This window comes from Anabrus simplex, chromosome 5, assembly GCF_040414725.1.
Source record: "Anabrus simplex isolate iqAnaSimp1 chromosome 5, ASM4041472v1, whole genome shotgun sequence".
NCBI lineage: Eukaryota > Metazoa > Arthropoda > Insecta > Orthoptera > Tettigoniidae > Anabrus > Anabrus simplex.
This window is the reverse complement of record NC_090269.1, coordinates 313,670,611-313,695,195: the sequence shown is the minus strand read 5'-3', so window position 1 is coordinate 313,695,195 and position 24,585 is coordinate 313,670,611. Positions and strand designations below refer to the sequence as shown.

At 39.4% G+C, this 24,585-nt stretch overlaps 1 protein-coding gene across 6 annotated transcripts in view; it reads left to right on the top strand.

The window, feature by feature from the left end:
• Positions 1-24,585, top strand: part of tral (trailer hitch) — a 220,629-nt gene that overhangs the window by 36,419 nt on the left and 159,625 nt on the right. For 3 of the 6 annotated variants that reach the window (XM_067147533.2, XM_067147531.2, XM_067147530.2), the window contains exons 3-4: positions 9,519-9,771; positions 15,783-15,987. In XM_067147533.2, coding sequence (XP_067003634.1) covers positions 9,519-9,771; positions 15,783-15,987 — 458 coding nt within the window. The remainder of the gene's footprint in view (positions 1-9,518; positions 9,772-15,782; positions 15,988-24,585) is intronic. The other 3 variants (XM_067147535.2, XM_067147532.2, XM_067147534.2) reach the window with 2 other exon arrangements.

Here is a 24,585-nt window from a genome sequence, read left to right as displayed (position 1 = left end):
TGTTCATAAATTTGTATTTTTGTTGCCAAGTCCATATTAACGCCGAGTCACGAGAAAATATGTTAACAGACTTTAATGAAAATTGGTATATAGAGTCGGGGAATAAGAAACTACAGTCTAAGCTATAAAATATTTACCCTGGATGAAACTGTAGTTTAGGGGAAGGTCCCTAAAATTTAATTTTTAAATAACTATATTATTGGCCCTATCGAAAAGTACTACATAACAAAAGTTAGAGAATACAATTTCCAATAATTTGTTTTATTCAGTTTTACCGTACCGACTATGATAAGAGTGGTATTTCAGAGTTGGAAGAAAACAAAAAGTGAAGGCCTACAATGTCAAAAGCGCATTACATTGATCAACAATAACATTACATTGACCATTCTTTGTTGTGATATGTTTTTTGTTTCTTATGCTGCCATCAACTCCGATAGATGGGATTACTGCTGTGTACAGAGTATAACAGCCTGCCTGAATATTGACGGGAAATAGCTGGGGAGTTAGAAAACTTTCTTCTTCAGCATGCCATTCCTCTGGTTCATACATTTTCTGATACTGCTGGTACGTTGACATACTGGTTCATCATAGTATTCCAGCTATTTGATCCTTGCTCCGATTTGCTGTTTTGAATGAGCAGTGTGCATAATTAAGGCAGAGGCTTACTTAGTAGTAGTAGTATTATGACCTATTCTAGAATTACAATTTAGGCCTATTCCAAATTACAGCAGCACAGTTCACTCAATAACTCAAAATTCAACCCTAAGAAGAGCAGTTTTTTTATATATATTTTTTTATGAAAAGCTTCTTCCTCTTCACTTTTATTCAATTCTACATTCCTTTTATTCCAAATTAGCAGTGAAGAGGAGGTTTCTCCTCTCGCTTGGAGGACAAATTTACCTCCAAGTCAGATTTTTCTGCCACCAGTGTAGTGAATTGATTCTCCAACTCATCGGGTACTTCTAGGAAACAGATTCGTAAAAGGACATAGTTTTTGCCCTGGGACATTCCACTATTTTTCCCCCTCCCTTCCCCCCCCCGCAAACTCTGAAGAAGACGCGGAGCCTTCACTGATCATTGCTGTCTGCGGCTTGGTCATTCCAGCTTTGGAACTTCGGACTGTTAGATCGGCAGCATAGTATTGTTCTTAAAGGTGACGAAATGTGTGGTTTTTCATTTAATCCAGTATTTGATGTGAAAGAATTGCTTTTAACTGCGCCATTCCTACCGACGTCATTGTAGTGGCTTATGTTCATTTTAGTTGGGAAAACCACTTTCTGAGGACGTAAAAAGGCAGGAGGAGAGGGAGTGTCTGCCATTATAATGAAAACTCCCCAATGTGATTGTGACTTACGGTAGGCAAGCGGGGCCTATCATTATAATGAAAATTCCCTAACCCAGTTGTCATATTACAAATACGTTTGGTGACTTCCCAGTCGCATTTCTAGGATACCGGTAACGTTAAGTGCTGTGAAGTTTAATACAATCTTGCTCACGTGTACACTACCTACCCTAGACTTCTGTATACAGTATAGAATTCCGTAGCAAAGCACAGGTATGTCAGCTAGTTATATATATACATATTACACACACACACTAATAAACTGTCTTGAAACAAAATACTACTGCAAAGAAGTAGAAAAAGGCTGCCACAATATCATGTCAACGTACTACCATCACAACATCAATTCACATATTCGATTAGACTTGCATTCACAACTCTTGTTAAGCAATTCAACTCTACCCTCAAGACTGCCTCTTTATATAAGTTGCTTGGCCAGGTTTCTAAAAGAATATGACGCAACATGTTTTCTCGTAATTTTGAGAGTCTCCAATAACCTGTTTACAATGAAAGGAATTTTCTGCAACTCTATAGAGCTAAAGATACGTGGTTCGAGACTATTACAGTGTGTCGCACAATGTCGCAGTGGATATATACATCATATATACAGGTAATAATAAATTACGTACCGTACTTTTAATTACATGTTCTTACATTAAATAAACTCATATTAATGTACCTACAGATGTTTCATGACTAGGGCTCGGATGTTTAAGACCTAAAAATAGCCCAAATAAGCAAGCAAATATGACCTCAAAAGTGACGAAATATGACTTAAAAACGACAGAATATGACCCAAAAATGATTAATCAAAATATGGGCATTTTAAAATAAACTATAAATCAGAACTGTAATTCCTCTGATACATATTTAACTAAATTCTTTATTCTTACTTAAATATTAGTTTTCTGAATATACATGTGCAGCAATTATTCAGTCTTATTATCCTTGATTCACTTATCAAACTTTTGTGAACTAAGTTCACTAAGATTATCAGATCACACAACATTGTAAAAGTCCATGTTTGCACCCTGCATTGGTGGTTTGAAATACGAAAAAACTAGAAATCAATCTATTTAAAACATTTTGGATCGTTTAAGCCCAGATTTCATTAATATTATTCAAATGCGTTAAAGTTTAAACTGAGCACCAAGAAACGAATTAAATAGTTGTCTTTCAATACATTATTGTAGGGCGTCAGAGCATATAGTGCAATCTCGCATAACTTTTTCATTCTTCTCCGCGGGTGGAATTGAAGTGTATGCCAAGATTCATCTTCAAAGCATTAGACCTCCGATTATCACTTAACACATTCTTGTGAGAGAAGAACCTTTCTACATCACAAGATGTTATTGGTGCATATTTAAATAATGTTAAATCACTGCTGTCGAGTATGCACTCATATTGAAGTGTACTGGTACCTTCTCTAAGAACATCATTTATCTTGCACACACGGTGAAAACCATTTTGAGTAAGCACATTTTGAAGTTTCTGTTTTACACTGTTGCCAACTATTCCATGTGATTGTTGTACTGAAAGTTCAACACTTCTCACAATGTCAATACTTCTGTTCCGAGGTATCTGTGGAACAGCAGAGGTGAAAGAAGGTGCGGGGGGGGTGAACGGGTCTCAAACTACGAAATTAAAGTTAAGGTAAAATTTAACAAGGTTATATTTTTTTTTCAAAATCAAGAATAAGAAATAACAAATTGAGCAGGTACACAGTAGCCGAAACACAATTCAAAAAAGTACAATTACAGTGATTACAGGATTTGGGCTCCGAGAGCCAGACACCCAATTCCTGAGCTATAAGCCCAACCTTACGATATACAGAAGTCAACAAAGGGGCAGAAGACCCCAATCATACCTAGGAGCACTTGCTCCTCTTTACACGGTAAAGCCTCCTCGAGGCATACAACAACGCACCTTTTCAAGAAAGAGCAACTCGCTCTTAAAATTTAAGCCTATCAAAGGCCACACCAAACTCCACCTTCAAGTTGTCCTCTAAGGACCTAAACACAGGGGTAAAATACCCAACCTACTGAGGCCTATTAAGAAACATGAAAATTACATGGCCTCAAAAATACCAACTTGAGAGGAGGCGTTCTTGCACTCCTAATACATTTTGTTTAAAACCTAATCTGGCACTAGGCCGCTAATGCAAGGGCTACTCCCATACTAAAGAGGTGACTTATAGAAGGAAACAATTTACATTACTTTAAGGAAGAAAAGGTTGTGAAAATAAGTTCACCTCAATGCAATATGAGTGGGAACTCGAGAGGGTTAAGCACTCTCTATCCCGATTTGTAGTTTAAAAAGATAGAATAGATACCAAGTGTTTTTACATTTTAAGGGAAGTTACATGGTAAAAGGCTTCGGACCTGCCCCGAGAGTTAAACTGCTGAGCTAGCAAGAAAATAAGTTATTAAACGGCCATTACCTTGTGGATGAACTGCTGCCCGAAGGAAGAGGCACTTCCCGCCTCCTGCTACGTACTTTACACACTGAAAGATGTTACTGAAGTATCGCAGAGACCCTAAAATCAGCAGTTTATATACTCTCGCGGAAAGTTCGAGGCGTTTCAGGAATGAGAACACCCTCCCACAAGAATTTTATTGGTTAACCAAGAAAACCCCTACACAAGATGAAGAAGAAACACATTATTGGTGGAAAATTAATTCGAGAAATTCGGGATTGGCTAAATTCAAAACAAGGGGAAATAAAGGGTTAATATTGCCAACTTAAACCATGACTGCAAGAAATTTAACAAAGAACAAACTTATGAATTCAAATTTTCTCCAAAAACAGTTCTTTCACTTCGCACCAGGGTGCACAATTGTAGTTCTTCAGTAGTGTCCTCTAGAAGAGAATGTTCACACTTCTTACTACAGGCAAAACAAAACTACGTCGAAAACGACCCAGTTCAGAAACTTCAAAATTTCCAAGTAGTGACATCTTCTGAGAAACTTGAAAATTAACACAGTAGATAAAGTTCAGACTTCCTCCAGCAGAGGAGTTTCAACTGGCGCAAAGTTTGAATTAGCGGCGTGGAGGTGTACCGCCCGGTACAACTTCCATGAATTTCTAAGCCAGCAGATTCTAAAAGAGTAATTGCACTCGATATAATTCCAAAGTTCGACTTAATGCTACCTCAGACTACAGGGGTAACACCAAACAAGGCACAAACACAGTTAAAAGGGGAAGGTAAGAGTACAATACACAATATAAGAAAACGCTATACACTCGGAAAAACAGTAGCTGGCATTACTCGGATCTCCAACAAAACATGACGTAAATATCAGTAGGGCCAACTAGTGAACAACAAACCGGGAAGATGAAAAGGCTGGGAAGCTACCAAAGGCATGGACATGGCTTAGATAGCGGATTCCGAAATAAATCACCGTGATCCTTAGATTTTAAAAATATTATTTACAAGATAATTTTACAAATACATTCCAAGTTATGAGCTATAAGTTCAGTGATATACATAGGTTATTTCGTAGCAGTGTAAATTCAAATTTCAAACCAACTATACATCTAGTTACCAATGCAGTAGTACAATGCAATTTACCGGTTATCCAAAATCTAGCGTACCTCAAGTGATACAGAACTACCAGAGGCAACCTCCAAGGGAAATAATGTTAAACTACAATATACATATTTTAGTGAAACTAGAAATGGGAATGCCTCGGAAACGAACAGGTAAGTCCAGCTGAAAAACTAAGGCGTCATAAGTACCTAATTTGGTGAATCTGGGCGAGGTTAGGGCAGACTCCTGTATGAAAAGCAAATCGGAACATTACGGAAATTTTAGCAGGAACGGAATTCAAGAGTGCTTACCCGAGGAGAGTGCCATCCCGGGAACCGGGGGACGTCATCCAGATAGGCTGCTCGCAGACAGACCAAGACCGACAGATTTCAGGATACAGAATTCATTCGAACACTGCCTCGCTCACTATATATAGGAAATTCCGGCCTTGGAGGCAGCCAATCAGTGTGCACGAGTTCCCTATCGCCACCTAGACTCACCAATCACAACCTTACTTTCGATCGCGAACTTTGACTAACATTCTAGAATACGCATGATCGCGAAAGTCGTATTTTTCCAGAATAGACAGAACACACTTTCTAGAACACATACCAACAAAGTAACACACCCTGTACAAAAGTTATGTAACTTTCTGGATCTTTCCAGGAACTATAGACAGAATTCTACTATTTACAAATGCCTATGTTACAACATTATACAGTACAGGTTAGGTCAATAAAAATAAGACATTATACAGTACTTCACCAATAAGGTCTCTAAAAACACTTTCCACTTGTACTACATATTTTGCTTGTGACACTTAATATATGCCAAACTATCTGACAAACTGTTGGAAAACAATTCCTGGGCAATCTTGATAGAAGAGGCATCTTTGTTGAAGCAGTTACCAATGTTTTTGATAGTGGAGTAGTTTACGCAATAATACGCGCAGCATCGAGCCACGTCCCCCACCTAGTAAGAACTGGCTGTGGAGGGAGTGGCGTCGAAGGAGCTAACTCATTGATAGTCGCAATCCGCAGTGGTGCTTTCAGAAACTTTTTTTTGACGTTAGATATTCATTTATCGACTTCAGGAAAATGTCCACGAATTTCTTCTGCCACCCTATGCAGAGCATGAGCAAGGCAGGTGACGTGAATCATTCTTGGATAAAACAGCTTGAGGCCTTCAGCAGCTTTCACCATGTACGGAGCAGCATCGGCAACAAAGAGAAGAACGTTCTCCCACGTAATTTCATCCTTCCACAAAATTTTTAGTGCATTATCAAAAAGAATTGCAATTGTTGAATGATTTGCTCTCTTTAAAACTTCTGAGGTGAGTAGAAAAATATCCCCAGGGCGATCAGCACTGAGTGTTCCAGTAATTACATTCCCTATATATCTGCCTGCAGTGTCCGTCGTCTCATTAGATACCCAAATCTTATTGTCTGCTACACTGTGTCGAATTCGATTTCGAGTATCTTCATAGCAACCATGATAGTTTTTTCCCCAGTGTTGATTCTGTAGGAACAGATTTTTTTAGTGTATTTCTCCAGAAAATTCTTGAAATGGGTATTGTTCACCTTGTTTAGAGGAATGTTTGCAGACACCATCTCGCAAAGTTCCTTTGAAAAATCCAAACATCTGTCCATCGCTGAAGATGTAACAGCCTTATCGTATATCAATTGTTGCCTCTTCTTATCGACATCTTTGACATTGTTGCTCTGTTTCGCCGTGTTACAATGTTATTGCACATAAAACGTTTTTCAGCCACGACTTTCACTTCACACAACTTGCAAAATAGAACTAAACCGTCTGTACAGAAATATTCTTCTCTGAATTCCTTAACAAAGCTTCGTAACTTAACGCTAGTAGAAGACTTTTCCTTACGCATACTGGAATGTGTGCTGGGATACGATTTACTGTCAACTAACGCTTGTGTAAGTGAAAGGAGGTTGAGGTTCTAATATCTGAACAGACAAGTGAGCGATTACCAGAAGTAATTAGCTCACTGCTGGGACGGGATTTTCTGGATTATTTCTGTCTCTACCTGGGAGACCGGGTTGCCGAGTGCAGCGGGTTGGTTATTCAACTATTCGACTTGTATCAACAGCGTGATACCGAGAAGCAGTTTTGTGAACACTAGTTCGCATTCAGTAAGTTGAAGATGATTTTGCACACCTACAGCTGTCGTCAAACCGCCGAAATATGACGTTTCTACTAAAATAGCTCAAAATATGACCTTATGGCAAAAAAATAGCCAAAATATGCATTTATATGACAAATTAAAATCACTTAATTGTGACAATAATCACCTGATTTGCACCGAAATCCAATCAGACAAGAAAATAGACAAAAAATATGATTTTTCCTAAACATCCGAGCTCTATTCATGACGTAACCTCACAAATAATGCGACCACGATTTATACCAAATAAAGTTCGTACACAACTACATAAATAATAATAATAATAACAGATGTAAACAACTTCATAGCCACACCTCACAAGTCATAATGATACTAATATTTCCATTGTTTACCCATGGGTTAGAGAATATTGTTTCCAAGGTATACTAGTCCATTACACATGCATCAATCTGTCCATCTAGAACTACAAGACTTTCATTTTGACATGGCTCAGCAACATATAGACGAAAATTTGGTTATATCTTGCTAAGTTCAGGGATACGCGTACTAGGGAGGTGACTTAATAATTCAAGTAATACCTTTATTGTTCCACACAAAATGCGAACATAAATTATTGTCCACATTTCTATTCATAAACACGTACTAGTTATAGTGGTGTAGGAGTTTCACTTTGACTTGTTCTGTGTTTTTTTTTTTAATCTAAGAAATGCAAGTAGCATTCACCATTCTTGGACAAGTTCTTTACTGAGAACTTTCATGCAAGTTTCTAGTTTACAAATTATTGAATTATGTAATTGGTTTTAGCCCTGTTTGAACATAGTTTTACATACTGATATTGTGATATTGACTATAGGCTAAATTATATTGTATCTATATTAGTGGACTGCTGGAAATGCCTCTTTTTCATTCTGACTGTGAAGTCACTTAGATGAATGTTGAAAATAATGTAACTTTTTCATGGGCAGTTAAATCTCCTTCTCTGGGATGAAGTGTAGCAAAATGCTATTTGTTTGCTATTTTGAAAATCTGTGTTGTATAATTCATAACAGTGCATAATCATCTTAACAAGAAAAGTGAATGATGGTGTCTAATGCTTCCTTAGAAGCAAAAAAGTCTCACAAAGACTGGAATTGGCAGTATTATCTCTGTGCAACAACTGGTATGCATAGGTACTTGAAAATACAGTTTGTCACTTTGTATCTCCAACTGTGTTTCTTGTAGAAATTACAAAGCTTGCCTGGACACAGAATAAATGAAAAACTGAAGGATGATTTGGTTTAATATTTTTCTGGTCATTGTAGGGTTCGTAGTTTACATGGATCATCTGCTGAAAGGTATAAAATGGCAGGGAGGGATTCAGTTAGGTGCAAATACAATAAGCAGTCTGGCCTATGCTGACGACTTAGTCTTAATGGCTGATTGTGCCGAAAGCCTGCAGTTTAATACCTCGGAACTTGAAAATAGGTGCAATGAGTATGGTACGAAAATTAGCCTCTCGAAGACTAAAACGATGTCAGTAGGTAAGAAATTCAATAGAATTGAATGTCAGATTGATGATACAAAGCTAGAACAGGTTGATAATTTCAAGTATATAGGTTGTGTGTTCTCCCAGGATGGTAATATAGTGAGATTGAATCAAGGTGTCTGTTTTCAGACCAACTTTGCTTTACAGGAGCGGAAGCTGGGTGGACTCAGGATATCTCATTCATAAGTTAGAAGTAACAGACATGAAAGTAGCAAGAATGATTGCTGGTACAAACAGGTGGGAACAATGGCAGGATGGTACTCGGAATGAGGAGATAAAGGCTAATTTAGGAATGAACTCGATGGATGAAGCTGTACACATAAGCCAACTTCGGTGGTGGGGTCATGTGAGGCGAATGGAGGATAGGTTACCTAGGAGAATAATGGACTCTGCTATGGAGGGTAAGAGAAGTAGAGGTAGACCAAGACGACGATGGTTAGACTCTGTTTCTAACGATTTAAAGATAAGAGGTATAGAACCAAATGAGGCCGCAACACTAGTTGCAAATTGAGGACTGTGGCGACGTTTAGTAAATTCAGAGGCTTGCAGACTGAATGCTGAAAGGCATAACAATCTATAATGATTATGTATGTATGTATGTATGTATGTATGTATGTATGTATGTTGTAGGGTAAAGATTTTTATGCATTAGCTTGTCACATTTTTCTACAAGACAGTTCCATCAAATGTTGCTAATTTTATTATATTTCAGTTAAAGATTTACAAAGGGTGGTTCACCTTATCTATTAATACCCCTTTTAGAATTATTATTTTTAACCATTCTACTTGCCACTTGAATTAATGAGGAAGTTGTCCTTTCCTATCTCTCTGTTAATGCAATGTACTGCATGGAAAATGTATTTTATTCTTGTACGGCAGAAGGTACACTTCGACGAAGATGACTTTTCCAAGCTACTTTTTAAAACTACATTCAGTTCTAGAGAGAAACATTGAGTTAATAGTTTCTTCTTTTCCAGTTGTCGGTGCCCAATACAATGACTCAAACACCTGCCTATCAGGCTCAGGGGTTTGCTCCCACCATGCTGGGACATATGGCTCCTGGGTTGCCTCAGTATCCTACATATGGATCAATGAGTGCTCTGACTGGTCTTCCAAGTGCTGTTGCCCCTGGAATTGGATTGCACCGTGATCCTCATTCTTTATCCAAGCAGCCAAGTGAGTTGGTTATTCCAGTACAAGTTCAGGAACATCGAACCAACAAAGACCAAGGTGCGAGTTACAGATCTGTTTTTGCTATTTGCTTGGCTATGCATTTGGGGTATTCCCATGCTAAGTCTGTGCTTATTCAGCTTCTAAATAATTTGCATGATAACTTGAAAAATGTTTCAGAAAAGAGGCTTGTCTTGTGTTTTTACAAATTTGGGTAATGGTGTATTTATGGTGCTTGAAGTCTCCTTCTGTTTGTCTACTGATTTGAGTTATCAAGTTTTTGGTGAAGTGTTGCATGAAGGTGTGGCATGATTTATCTTTCTGTGTAGTGTTACTTCTGTCAAGCTTTTTCCATTACTGCCTTCTATAATGAACTTTCATGTTTTGTTATGTCATTGACATGATTCATTTTGTGTGTACGTATAAGAAATGCATACTTGCCAAATTTGGAACACTCCATGCCTGTTTACCCAGTTATTTTAACTTCAGTATGTGGTATCATAAGTATTCACAAACTGACATTTTCTTCGGAAAGTATTAGAAAAATACCTTCCACATTCCTGCTTTAACAGTTAAATCTGCTTCTGATATACACTAGTGATGGGACATTCGATTCATTTTACTGAATTGATTCGATTCCATTCACGTTACTGAATCGATACAGTGATCAGATTCACGGCACATTAGAGTCGCTGCCCCTACTGCATCTGTGTAGTATGTAATGGTAAGACAGCACTAACAGCATTCAATGAATATTGAATTTTCACGACCGCATTGTAATCGAATCACGACTTTCAACGTATTACGTCGTGTTACGTACATGTAGTACGTGTTGAAGAGATGTTAAGTACAGAACAAAAATGGCCAGCCGGACACCAATGGGATCCAAACCCACAACCTGTAGCTCAGTTTTGACTTCCTTTTTAACACTGCTAATAAATCCATCTGTTATTTAAACCTCCCTGTAAGAAGAGGACAGTGCATGCAATGAATCATGTGTGTATGTGTTGTGTGTAACTGATCTGTGATTGCATACGATTCTTTCTGTGTGCCATGACTCACTGTATGTGTCGCTGCAGCGGACGCTCGGCTCTCCGCCAATGTCCAGTGTGCCGATAAGGAGCCGTGTGTATCTTGTCTCACTGAGCTGTGCTGGGCGCACGATTCTTTCGGTGTGCCATGATTCACTGTCTCGCTGCAGCGGAAGCTCGGCTCCCTGTCAGCACTCTCCGCTGGGAATAAGCTGAATCGTGTGCTGTGTTGCTCGCCGTTCCTGTGAATCGATTCACTCAGACACTTGAATGAATCGATACACTACTTCAAATCATGCATTCAGTAGCCAACACTAATATACATAGTTCAAAAATATTAAGGTAACATGTTTTTAAACGTTACGCCATGCTCCACAAAACAATACCTCACACCCAGGTATCTTACCAACTAAACCTTTATTCTTTACCGTTGAAGTACACAAAAGAACATCAATGGATTCGCGTTCATTTTCAGAACACAAACGGGAATGTCCAAATAGGGGCGAAAACAAAGTGGTAAGTCCTCCAGGTTGGATTTTTATCACTGAGAGCTTCAGTATGGTGTATGTCCTCCACAAGCATTTATCACAGCCTGACACCTACGTGGCATGCTCAGTATAAGTCGACGGTCACGTTGCTGTATCGGGTCCCATTCTTCAATGAGAGCCTGTTTGAGGTCTTCGAGAGTCTTGGTGGAACAGGACGCTCACGAACACTTCTGTCAAGCCTATCCGACACATGCTCGACGGGATTAAGGTCGGGACTTGCTACTGGCCATTCCATCTCTTGAATGTCCAGTTCTCGCAAGACACCTCTGGTAATGCGCGCTACACGAGTCCTGGCATTGTTGTACATGGGTACGAATTCAGGGCCAACACCGTATGCAGTAACAAACACATGCTGTAGCAGTATCTACTAGATGTACGTGCAGCAGTAAGATTACCACAAACGAGGACAAGATCCGTACGGCCATCAATACTGATGCCACCCCACACCATCTCGGAAATCGGTCGCCTTCCTGGACAACATTTGACATGTACTGCTCACGACGGTGTCTCCATACACGTTGACATCCATCATGCTGTGGACTAGTCTGTGAACAACACAGGTCTCCATTAGCGAAGTTGTCAGTTGATGTGGGTATTGGCAAACAGGAGAGCTGCGCAATGGTGCTGCGTTAAACGGGGCACTTGAACAAGACGTCTGGGTTGTAAGGACACTTCTCTAAACCTGTTCCTTACTGTCTGGTCAGACACCGTGACTCCAGTGACCCTCCTGAGGTCTTGTTGCAGTTCTCTCACAGTTGCTGAACGACGCCACAACGCACAGGTGGCCAGATATCTTGTCATCCTGCAGTGTTGTCATGCGTCCACAACCTTGTCCAACCCTTCTTGTGAACTGGCCTGTCTCATTGCAGCGATTCCACAAGCGTTGAATTACTGGCAGAGAGACACTGAGATCCACAGCAACACAACGATAAGTCCATCCTTCCTGGATCAAAGTGACGGCCCTTGCAACTTGAACCTTGTTAAGATGTGTTGTGGGATGTGCTGTCTGGTTCCATGGCTAAATGGTTAGGCATGCTGGCCTTTGGTCACACGGGTCACAGGGGTCCTGGGTTCGATTTCCGGCAGGTTCTGGAATTTTAACAATCATTGGTTCATTTCGCTGGCATGGGGGCTGGGTGTATGTCTTCATCATTTCTCATCACGACCCGCAGGTCGTCTACGGGCGTCAAATCAAAAGACCTGCACCTGTTGAGCCGAACTTGTCCTCGGACACTCCTGGCACTAAAAGCCATACACCATTTCATTTCATGGGATCTGCTAGTTGGCGTACAACGTGCTCAAATGACCGCAGTAGTCTGTGTACCTCACGAGACAGACGCACCGCTATTCAGTTTGTTTTGAGGAGTCACCTGACAGTTTAATGCATGGCTATGCCCACAGCTAGAGTATAACTTCGATTTGACATACCCTGAGTAGCTAAGGTATCAAGGTATGCTGTACGACTAATGGATCCCCATCTACCAAATTAACGTTCACATACCAGAAGTTACAAAACATGTTCCCCTAATTTTTTGAAGTGTGTATAAAACACATTTAATTGTGTGTGTGTGTGTGTGTGTGTGTGTGTGTGTGTGTGTGTGTGTGTGTGTGTGTGTGTGTGTGTGTGTGTGTGTGTGTGTGTGTGTGTGTGTGTGTGTGTGTGTGTGTGTGTGTGTGTGTGTGTGTGTGTGTGTGTGTGTGTGTGTGTGTGTGTGTGTGTGAGAGAGATTATGGAAAGATCCTGCTAAGACCCAAACCTTAACGAGTTGCACTCTTCTAGTCATTGTTTGTAGTTGTGTTTTTCTTTATATTGTATTGCACCAGTATTTCTTTTCAGTCTCTTCTTGTTTACTTCACTGACGTTAATTATGTCTTCGTCCACCATCTTGTTCCTGTTCATAAATTTCCTCATTTTATTTCCATTAACCAAAATACCAATTACTTCAGGGATACATAGTGAAATATCTCCTTGTCTCGTTCTTTAGGGAGTATTTTTCTAACGTGGCTTATGTTCTGCATTTTGAGGAAGATGGTATGCAAGCATGATATTTTTTAATGCAATGTTTTATCTACCAGTCAATCATTAATGATCTGCACTTAGGGCTGTTGCCCTGATGGCAGATTCCCTATCAATTGTTTTCCTAGGCTTTTCTTAAGGAACTTGAAAACTTGAACATTTCCCTTGGTAATTTATTCCAATCCCTTACTCCTCCTCATCCTATAAATAAATATTTGCCCCAATTTGTTCTCTTGAATTCCAACTTTATCTTCATAGTATGATCTTTCCTACTTTTAAAAGCTTCACTCAAGCTTATTAGTCTATTTATGTCTTTCCACGCCAACTCTTCACTGACAGCTCGAAACATACCACATAGTCAAGCATCTCTTCTCTTAACTCCCAAGTCCTCCCAGCCCAAAGTTTGCAAACATTTTCGTAATGCTACTCCTTTGCCAGAAATTGCCCAGAACAAACCGTGCTGCTTTCCTTTGAATTTTTTCCAGTTCTCGTATCAAGTAGGGCTATTCATGGTGTGGGTCCTATACACTGGAGCCGTACTCTAACTGCAGTCTTACCAGAGACTTATGTCCTCTCCTTTACATCCTTACAACAACCCCTAAGTACTCACATAACCGTGTGAAGAGATCTGTAACCTTTGTGGTACCATCCATGTTAGTTTCTAGTATATTAGAATATATTTAAAAATTCCTTTTACATCCTGGTAAAATTGGCCCGAGGTCATAATGGAACTGTCTTTTACAATTAACTTGTTGGTTTGTGCTGATGTTTTCTAATATATCTATCATTAGGTTGTAATACCATGGTAGAGAACTTGTGTAAGTTAAAACAGAAATGTGTAATGAAAACTGCATAGTTAACATGTGATCAAGGGGTATATCAGACACAATAAATCACATTATGAATTAGCATGTGTGTACTTAACAATTTATTTTTAGATTTTTATGTAAACTTCTAAATAGTTCCAGTGCAAGATCACTGCTAGTTCAAATCCAGTCTGGCTTATACACATCAAAGAAAACTGCAGTTACAAATACATCAGTCTTAAAGAATATATTTTAGCTTTCATAAACACTGTTATATAATTTTTCATGGGTGAAGATAAATTTAATAAGATGCCCTCCTGTATTTGGGGATATTTAATGAAGAAATAGAAAGTTGTATGTTCCATCTTGGTTTGTAATTTGTCAACAAACCATCAACCTCTGTTTATCCTGGCAATTATTTTAGAATTGGTTTTGGCTAAAATTGTACTCTTAGTGGGAATAGGGTATTCAGGGGTCAAACCTGCTGTTGCCAAGTTTGTATTTGCTCTCTGTGTTGTATGCAGTCGTCCTCAGTTGCAATTACATGCTGATTGTAATTTGAATTTATCCAAATTAATATGGCAATAAGAATAGGGTACAAAATTCTCTTTGTTAGCTTGTAATTAGTATGTTAAAGTAGAATAATCTCAGATGTAGTTCTAAGACTGTGAACTGTGGTTTCCTTATTCCTTTTCATTATCGTATTCTTTCAAATTCTGTAGTAGTTCTTATTTAATGATATGATGAATTTTGTGTGTGGGTAATTCTTCCAAAAAGTACCTACTGTAGTAGTTTAGTTTTCACAATATGTGGAACACATGATCAGCCATCTAATTCTGTTCTGTCCCTGAACTTACTTATTTGCTATGATTATTATTATTATTATTATTATTATTATTATTATTATTATTATTATTATTATTATTATTATTATTATTATTATATTTAATCTTTTGAGCCCTGTTTATAGCAAGAACAGTCTTAAAGTAACATTCCATGAAGTCAGTGTTTGAAAACGTGAGATTTGTGGCTAAAATATTTGACTGATGCTATCATTGTGTACGTGGTATTTTAACTCTTTTACGCTCGGTATAATTTTAGCCTTCTGTGCTAAAATTGCTAGGTCACCTCTTGATCATTTTATGGCTTGACATGGTTAATGCTCTCCACGAAAACTGTTTCATGTGAACATGAATCTGTTTACTATCTCAACTGATGGTACAAGGAAAGTAATCTAAGGCAAATTGTTCAAATTTTCGTTAAATTAAAAAATGTACGGAGAAGTTATATTCCCAAGATAAGTAAGGAATGATAATTTCTTGAATTTCTTTATGACCGATAATTTTGAGCAAGGAAAAACAAAGCTTCAAAACCTAAAGTAACCAATAATTCCATAGAATATAATGTACATAAATTATTTTTTCTGAAATAGTTTTGTTTTCTCTTGTTGAAAAGGAGATTAATATTCTCCAGTGTTTTGAAAACCTTTTGGTCTCTAACGTGTTCATTACTCAAGTGAGAGTTGTTTGTACATATGCTGATTATTGCACCGAGCGCATAAGGGTTGTTAGGTTTCACTGCATGCTGGAATGTTGCTGCTTGCTCCTTGGTGGTTTTAGGTTTATTTACAATGGCCAACCTTGAATACTGACGAGACGTTCCAGTGTAGCTTATGCTGTTTTAGACTTCATCACTGGATCAAGATCCAATACTCCCAATCCACTTACCCGCAAGTCCCCCACCATGGATCAAGGTGTGCAAGTGAACCAGTTGGCCCTGAATACCATAAAGGAGGTTACGAAGTCTCAGCCATTGACGTCTCCTCCGCCATCACAGGCACGCCAAGTACAGCAGTTGCATAATGCACGTGATGGGTGAGTTTAGATCTTTTAAGTTTGCAGTAAATTACTTTCAAATGTGAAAGACAAACGAAAGACTATATTAAATTCCTCCTGGGGTTGCTTCTTGAAAATCATTGAACTAATATCAAAATACAACAATATAATAGAGACCTTACAGTGTTGTTCAGCTTATTAACACTGAAGAATTGCCTTAGTACAGATGAAAATGTATTGCTTAAGAGGATGCACTGAGTATAGTATAAGAAGGTTATGTTGGTAGTAATGTTCATAAATAGTTACTGAAATGAGGGATAGTAAGTAATTAATTCTTCATGCTGGTTTTTATGTTGAAAACTTTTGAAAAACAGTATTATTACTTAATGGTGAATATTGCAGCGATTTCTGTTGACTATGCATGTAGTGGAATTGGTGCTGGAAAGCAACAGTGAGCCATTACACTTGACCACCTACCTGACACTGTGGAGACTACCTCTAGCCTGCAAAACCGCAACCACTTTTTAAAATCTATTTACCAAGGAGGTGGAAGATATCCCGGGGTATCTCCTACCACTAGCATGACATTAGGTCTTCCATTTAAATTACACTGTGGGGTGGAGGTGGTATAGCACAAACTGGTTTAAAGTCAAACCAAAATTGTTCACTTGGGTTCACAACTGGGATATTTGAGGGCTACGGCATTAAAGTAAATTCACTGTCAGGTTTCTCAAACCAATTTTCACAATCCTGGCCGAGTGGCATGGAGTATTGTCGTATTGGAAGTGGCAATCTCAAGCAGGGACCCTGTTAGCATCTGTCATAGATTGGTGTGCCAGAATGAGCTCAAATGTCCCATGAAACATCACCCACACGATCACACCACCTCCAATGGCCTCTCTCTGCCCAACAGTGCATCAATTTGCTACAGCCTCCAGTGGTAATCAGCTGTCAATATGGTAAACCAACAATCTTGATTCATTGGACCAGGTGACCTTTTTTCAGTCGTAGAGTCCAGTGTCTATTTTATGCCCATTTTGTGCATTCCCATTGGTGGAGTGCCATCATAATTATGGTATGACTGGGTCTTTGAACCAAGAGTAAAAGATCGGAAATTGAAAGATCAGGCAAATAAAAAAGCTTTTCAAGAGCTAGTAATGGAAATGGTACCGAAGAATGAAACAAAGTGCACAGGAGGAATGGACCTTTTTAAGACAACACTGGTGAGCTGTGCAGCAGAAGTATGTGGCAAAACAAGAGGAAGAAAGAAGAGAGACCAGTTGGTAAAGTAAAAATGTAAGAGAAGCTATTAAAGACAGAAATATTGTAAAGAAATATGAAGATGTTGAGAAGCAAAAACAAATGCAAGATGTCTTATGACAAGATCACAAAAAAATGGCCAAACTCGAACAAATATATAGAGATAAGAAATTGTTAGTGAAGAGAATTGTGAAGGAAGAGAAGGATGAGTTGGGAGATGTTCACACAAAAACTAGAAGACTCAGAGGGAATCAAAAGATGTATGGAATATTGAAGAGTGGGGAGATCAGACAAAGAGGTAGTTAAAGCAATTGAAACAGAGGATGGATTCCTAATCCGGAATATAGAAAACATCAGAGAGGAAATGGGAAATTATTTCGACAAGTTGTTAAATGGCAATGAAGAAGAGAAGCATAAAAACAATGAACCTATCGTGGAGAAGAAAGACTAATTATGTGGTCAGAGACAGAAAATGCCCTGAAGCGTATGGAAGGAGGAAAATTACCAGGTGTACAGTATCTGCAGATACAATCAAAGCGGCAGGCATACAAGGTCTTCAGTGGCTACATCGAACACTAGGAGTTATCTGGAGAGAAAATAAGATACCAGATGAATGGAGAAAAGGATTGATCATACCAGTATTCAAGAAAGGGAGCAGAAGAAAGTATACAAACTACAGAGGAATTACGCTGCTACCACACTGCCTCAAGATACTAAAAAAGATCATAGCGAAGAGATTAAGAACAAGGATAGAGCATTAGCTTGAAGAACATGGCTTCATAGGCAACAGAGGAACAATAGACCTAATTTTTGCCATTAGACAACTAATGAAATAGTACTGGGAAAAAGGGAAAGATCTGATAGAAGTGTTCCTAGATATAGAAAAAGCCTATGACAGTGTTCCAAGGAGCAAAATATGGGAATGTCTGCATAAACGAGGGGCTCAAAGTTCTCTAATTAGCAAGATCTAATTGCTATATGAAAACTGTGAAAGTAGTGTACAAATAGGGAATGGTAGATCTGAATGGTTCCGAACAGAGAGGTGTACAACAAGGCAGTGCACTATCTCCACTACTTTTCCTTGCACTTATGGATGTAATCATTAAAAGAAATTTAAGCTGCAGAACCTGGAGATTTGAATGCATTAGTGTTAGCAGATGATTTTGCCATTTGGGGAGAAACAGAGCAAGAAGTCCAAAGAAAATCAGATTGCTGTGTCAACAAGTTTAAGGAATATAAGTTTACTGTGAGTAGGAAGAAAACGGTAGCAATGAAATTGAGTAATTGAGTAGAACACCCGCGAATTTGACTTCAAACTTCATGGAGAGAGAATTGAATGTATAGATAGCTTCAGCTATCTTGGAAGTATTGTATCGAACCAGGGGAATGCTAAATTGGAAATCCAGAACAGTGACAAAAGGTTCCACGTTCTTCTATCAGGTACGAAATCTAGTGTGGGACAAAGCAGTTCCCGTAAAAGCCAAACAAGCAATGTTCAGATCTTACCTCCTGCCAATCATGACATACTGGTTGGAGACCTGTGTGTTACTAAAGAGACTTCAGCAAACTGCAAGTGTGTGAAATGAAATTTTTACAATCTGCTATGCAAGAAGTAAGAGACAGAATTAGAAATGAGTGCATTAGAAATGACATTAAAGTGACCTGTACGATGGAGAAAGACTGTGCATTACATGGTTTAAATGGTTTTGCCATGTGCAAAGGATGGAAGAGACTAGAACCCCTAGACAGTACTTGGAAATGGCAGTACCTGGAAGGAGACCTGTTGGATGTCCCAGAAGAAGGTGGCTGGACCAAATAAATGCAGACCTTATTGAGAAAGGAACTACTGCAGGATGTGAAAGGACAGGAACTCTGACAGGAACCGATGGAGGCATATTGTCCACAAAAGTCCTACCCGGCCCGCTGGAAGGATACCCTGATGATGATGATGATGATGATGATGATGGGTCTTTGACTCTGCAGTCCCATGCGCGGCATTGTTTGCTGAACTGTATGCTGTGAAACATTGCCCTGGTCTCTGCTGTTGTACTTCTCTGCGATTTCATGAACTGTGGCTGTGCGAGTGCTCCAAACAATACGTGACGGCCTATGCCCCTCTGGTATGGAGTCCCTGTCAACATATGCCTAGACAACATGGCATTGTTTCCCCAACAGTTGCACAACTCTCAATACTTGCTCACAACAGCAACATGATAGCAGGTAACAAGCTGTGCCTTTAGAGATGCTGGTTTCAAGGTGCTTCCAAGACAATTTGGTCTATCAAATTTGCAGGGATAACCTGCTTTTCCCATTCACGCCTGAGATACAACTAACAAAGCCTGTAGATCTGCGCTGTATATACACCATGCTGACTGCATATCGTGTATTTCTCTGCATGATTTAAATAAGAATAATGTAAGTTATGTGGTGGTTTATTTTGTAATTTGATATTCTGCCAGTACACTTAACGTTTATTACATAAATCAAAACAATTGTTACAGTTGTTACCAGACAACTGCCATGAGTCACAGTTAAGCATGACTTCCAGAGAAGGCTATGTACAATATGAAGCAACTGCGATGCCTCGCAGATGCGTTACATAGCCTATCCACCAATTGACAGCATTTGACAGAGGCCGCATTATGGGACTGCACAAGGCTGTTTGGTCGTATCGTGCAATTGCCAGGCATGAGGGTCATTCAGATGTCACAGTGGCCCGATGTTGGACTCGGTGGGTTGAAGAGGGCACCCAGTCACGTCGTACACGTTCGGGTCGACCAAGAAACGTCACCCCGAGGAAGGACCGCTGTAGGGTGCGCCAAGCATTGCGGAATCCTGTAACTTCAGCACCTGCCATCCATGAACATGTACTGGAGACTACAACATCCTGCGAGTTCCCGCACAGCGACTTGACTTGCGTCCGCCAGATTGGGGTCCTATTGCCCTATGCGTCTGTTGCCATTTACACCAGAACACAAGCGCCTGAATTTGGAGTGGTGCTTTGCCCGGGATTCATGGACAGAGGACGACTGGTGTCGTATCGTGTTCAGCGATGACTCCTGCTTCTCCATAACTTCCGATGACCACCGTGTGCGGATTTGGCGGCATCGAGGGCAAAGGGCATATCCTGCCTACATTGTGGAAAGAGACATAGGCGTAATCCCTGGCATCATGGTGTGGGGAGCCACATGATGTGTGTTCAGGTCACCTCTAATAGTGCTTTGGCAGACTTCAATGGCACAGCGATACGTCACAGACAGTTGTCGGCACGTCCTACCCCTTATGGCACAGCTTCTTGGGACAGTGTTCCAACACGACAATGCATCTCGACACAGCATGTGTCTCTATGGACTGCCTTAAGCATGTTAAGGTCCTCCTGACCTGGCGCAAACATTCCACCTGTAACTGCCAACGGCCTTCTCTTTCAACCCATATTGTGATTAGTTCAATACAGGCACATGGTTTTTCAGCATATGTAATTGCATTCACTTTCAACCACTCCTTCTGGGTGCTTAACACTAAGAGCTGGGACGAGTCAAGATAGTGCCCCTACCCTGTGCCGGCGTGATTTAAATTGTCAGAAAAAAAATCAGTTTTGTCAGTTTTTGCAGTATAAATAAAGTAGTTTATATACATTTTCTAGAAAAAAGTGGACTATCAATGAAATAAATTTAAAAATGCGTACCTTCAGCATTGGAAATAAAATCAGGGTATAATATTGGAACGTTCTATTATCCTTGTTCATGCACTTGAATTTCTAATTGACCCAGAAAAGTTTGATAGTCTTCAGTCGCTGAACAACAAAGACCTACTCATATTTACGGCAATATACGGTAGTAATTTTCTTCACAGCACAGTTGGTGTTGTGTTTGGACTTGTAGCAAATCTTGCATGTACACTGCGAGTGTCCTTTTTCATGCTCACTGCAGTTATTGTGTGTGGAAAATAATCTCTACCTACTAGCCTTCCCGCAGATGATGCTCGTGATTCTTTAGTAACTTCAGCAGCAACACTACTCACCAAATCATCTGTCATACATTCACAAAATTTCAATAGGGGAAGAAAAAAACGGGCCTGTTCACAGGAGCAGTATCTTGTGTTCCTGTGCTTCTCACCTCCCTTTGTCCTTTTGCGACTGGTTCTTCTGGTGATTAATCTGACGATTCATCATCCTGAGGGGCTTGTAGATTTTCATATTCTTCTTCACAATCACTTTCATACAGATCAGAATCCGAATCTTTTAAAAGTTCCGTAATAATCTGTTCACGTGCTGTATGCACGTGTATGATTTCCTTTACTTGTATTAGGTCCGGGATCCATATATCAATATATAGTATAAATCTTCTACTTGAGAGATGATTGCAGACTGCTGACTTCCTAGACTTTTATTCTAAATCTGTGAAGTCAAATAATCCATCATTAGGACACGTGTGCATAAATTTGAGCTTATTGAATCAGAGCGTGAGAAGTACGTATGTCAGCAATAAGGTAAGATCTAGCCGAGCGCACATGGCTATGAAACTTTGTCCCAAGGTCGCACAACCAATCACTATGGATCGATAACGCCAACTTTCAGTACTAAAGGAATTGGACAACACGTTAAAATAAAAACTAATTCGATAACATGAATAGCTTTCAAGTGACTGAATTTCAAATTTCATGGTAGTATTACTAATGGTGGCACTCAGGTGTATGCCACGTCGTAGTAATATAACTACCGCTGGGCGCATAGTGTTAACTTTTTTTGTCAGGCAGTGTGTAAGCAAGGGAACAGGAAGGATTGCAACAACTGCTGTATCGAGGTAGTTCATTAATCAGTATACCCGGCAAGGTGTTTGCTGGCATTTTGGAAGCGAGAGTGCCATCAGTTTGATGAAAGAAATATGGCTTCAGGACCAGATTTTCCATATGGCAGGTTACTGAAAAATGTCTACAACAGGAATAGACAGTTAAGCTTGTTTGATGTGTCTAGAGTACAGAGGGAAAAAATATTATCCACACTGGTGGACTATAGGATGAAAGGTAGATTATTAAAAGCAATTTGTATTTATGTTGACAATTGGGGTGCAGTGAGAATTAACGGTAGAAAGAGTTTTTGATTCAAGGTACTTACAGGTGTTATGAAAGACCTTTGTTGTTCATAGCTTACATGGATCATTTACTGAAAGGTATAAAGTGGCAGGGAGGTATTTAGTTGGCTGGATGTGAAATAAGCAGTTTGGCTTATGCCAACTATTTGGTCTCAACAGCAGATTATGCTCAAAGCCTGCAGTCTAATATCTTAAAACTGTAAATGGCTGCAGTAAGTATGATACAAAAATTACGCTTTCTGAGACTAAAATTATGAGTGGGCAAGAAAGCTAAGAGAATTGAATGTCAAATTGGGAATAGACAGCTAGAACAGATAGATCATATTGAGTATTCAGAATGTGTAATCTTCCAGGATGGTAGTATGGTAAGAGAGATTGAATCAAGTTGCAGCAAAGCTAATGAAGAGAGATCACAGGAATTCTGTAAGGAAAAAGTCTGCTCCTGGATGAAATTATCTTTACACTGGTCTGTTTTCAGACCAACTTTGCTTTACAGGAGTGAAAGCTGGGTGGACTCAGGTTCTCTTATTTATAGGTTAGAAGTAACAGACATAAAAGCAGGAATGATCACTTACTGACTGATGGGATTAATGGCAGGAGGATACTCGGAATGAGGAGATAAAGGCCAAATTAGTAATTAACTCTGAGGCTGTATGCATAAACTGGCTTTGGTGGTAGGGTTGTGCGAGGTGAACGGCAGAGGGTAGGTTACCTTGGAGAATGATGCTCTCTGCATGGTAGGTAAGAAAAGCAGAGGGAGACAATGACAACGATTGTTAGACTCTGCTTCTAATGAGGTATAGAACTAAGACTCCAAAGACCTGGTTACTAATAGGATGGTGGAGATGCGTGGTTAATTCTCAAGCTTGCCAACTGAAGTCTGTAATGAAAATGTTCGATACTAATTTATTTATAAAGTGGCGTTTACTACTTTTGAGTGTTAAGAGGACATGTTTGTTTCGCCTGGTGCAGATGTTCCTATTTGATGCTGATGGGATATCTGCGCGTCTAGATGTAGGATGATAATGGGGAGAGGGTGAACAGGTTTCGGGGTTTAGCCTGCTACTCTTGAATGACGCCCAAGGTCTGCTCAAGGCTTAATGTCTCCTAACGGATGAATCAATGGCAACAAGATCATATGCCTTTACTCCGTATGAACACTGCATAGTGATTTGGAGTTGAATCCAGGATTTTGGCATGCAATCTAGTGATGCCAGCACTTTGCCTCCTCTACTTGCCAATGTTGTGATGGTGAATTTTTTTTCCAACATTGGTACTCAAACTGGCTTATCTTGGTGTCCGACTATATGGACTTGACACTTATGCGATAATGGCCAACATGCAGTGATGAAGTAGTGATGAAGTAGAATGTAATGGGCTATGTTTTGACCTGCTGTAACTTACAATCTGTGTAGACTGCAATAGGGAACAACTTCTGTTTTTGGGTTATAAGGTACATTATGGAAGAAAACTTCATTGATAGACGTAGTGTTTGGGATTAGGCAATATTATTGCATCCCTTAGAGAGTAGGAAGAACATGTCATCTGGGTCAGAAGATACCTATAGTAACACAGGTGATACTCTGGAGGGAAATAAAGCAGCAGCACAAGGAATTGGATTCCACGACACCTCATGTTAATATGTTCCCCTTTGTTGCAAGGTCTGTTAGGCTTGGTTCTCTTAATTGTCTTGAGCCATGTTGGGGTATAGTGCTGCTGTGGTATATCCTTGGAGGTCCATCTCTGATCACTCCCATCCTACTGCATGTTGTGTAATTATATACCTGCTTCAGCTCTCAGCACAAGTTGACACTTCAGAATTTAGGCAATGTTCATTGCATTAATGTGTACGTGACATGAGGTTACTTTAGGAAGCACTAACAATACTGATGAAATAGTAGTTAATTAATTGATATGTTGCAAAGGACTCCTGCAGTGCATTTTGGAAGCCCACAATTATTGATTCATGTTTTAACCTATCTATTTTCAAGCACTGTAACAGTTATAATTTCAAAATAACCAAATTTTCAAAACATTGGCTGTTATTTTCTCATGCTGATCAGTTTGAACTAAGTTTTTAAAAAAAAGTATTTAAGGGAATGATAGACAATGAGAGTTCACTTCATTTGATCCTCTAATTTTTTCCCTGTTTTGTGCATGTGTTTCTTTGCATTTGTTTTAATAGACTGAGATATTCTAAATTGTCTAACAATTTTTGTTCTCAGTTTTGAGGTGGCTAAAGTTATAGTAGCTAAGGAGATTGTTTATATAACTCAGAATTTCAAAG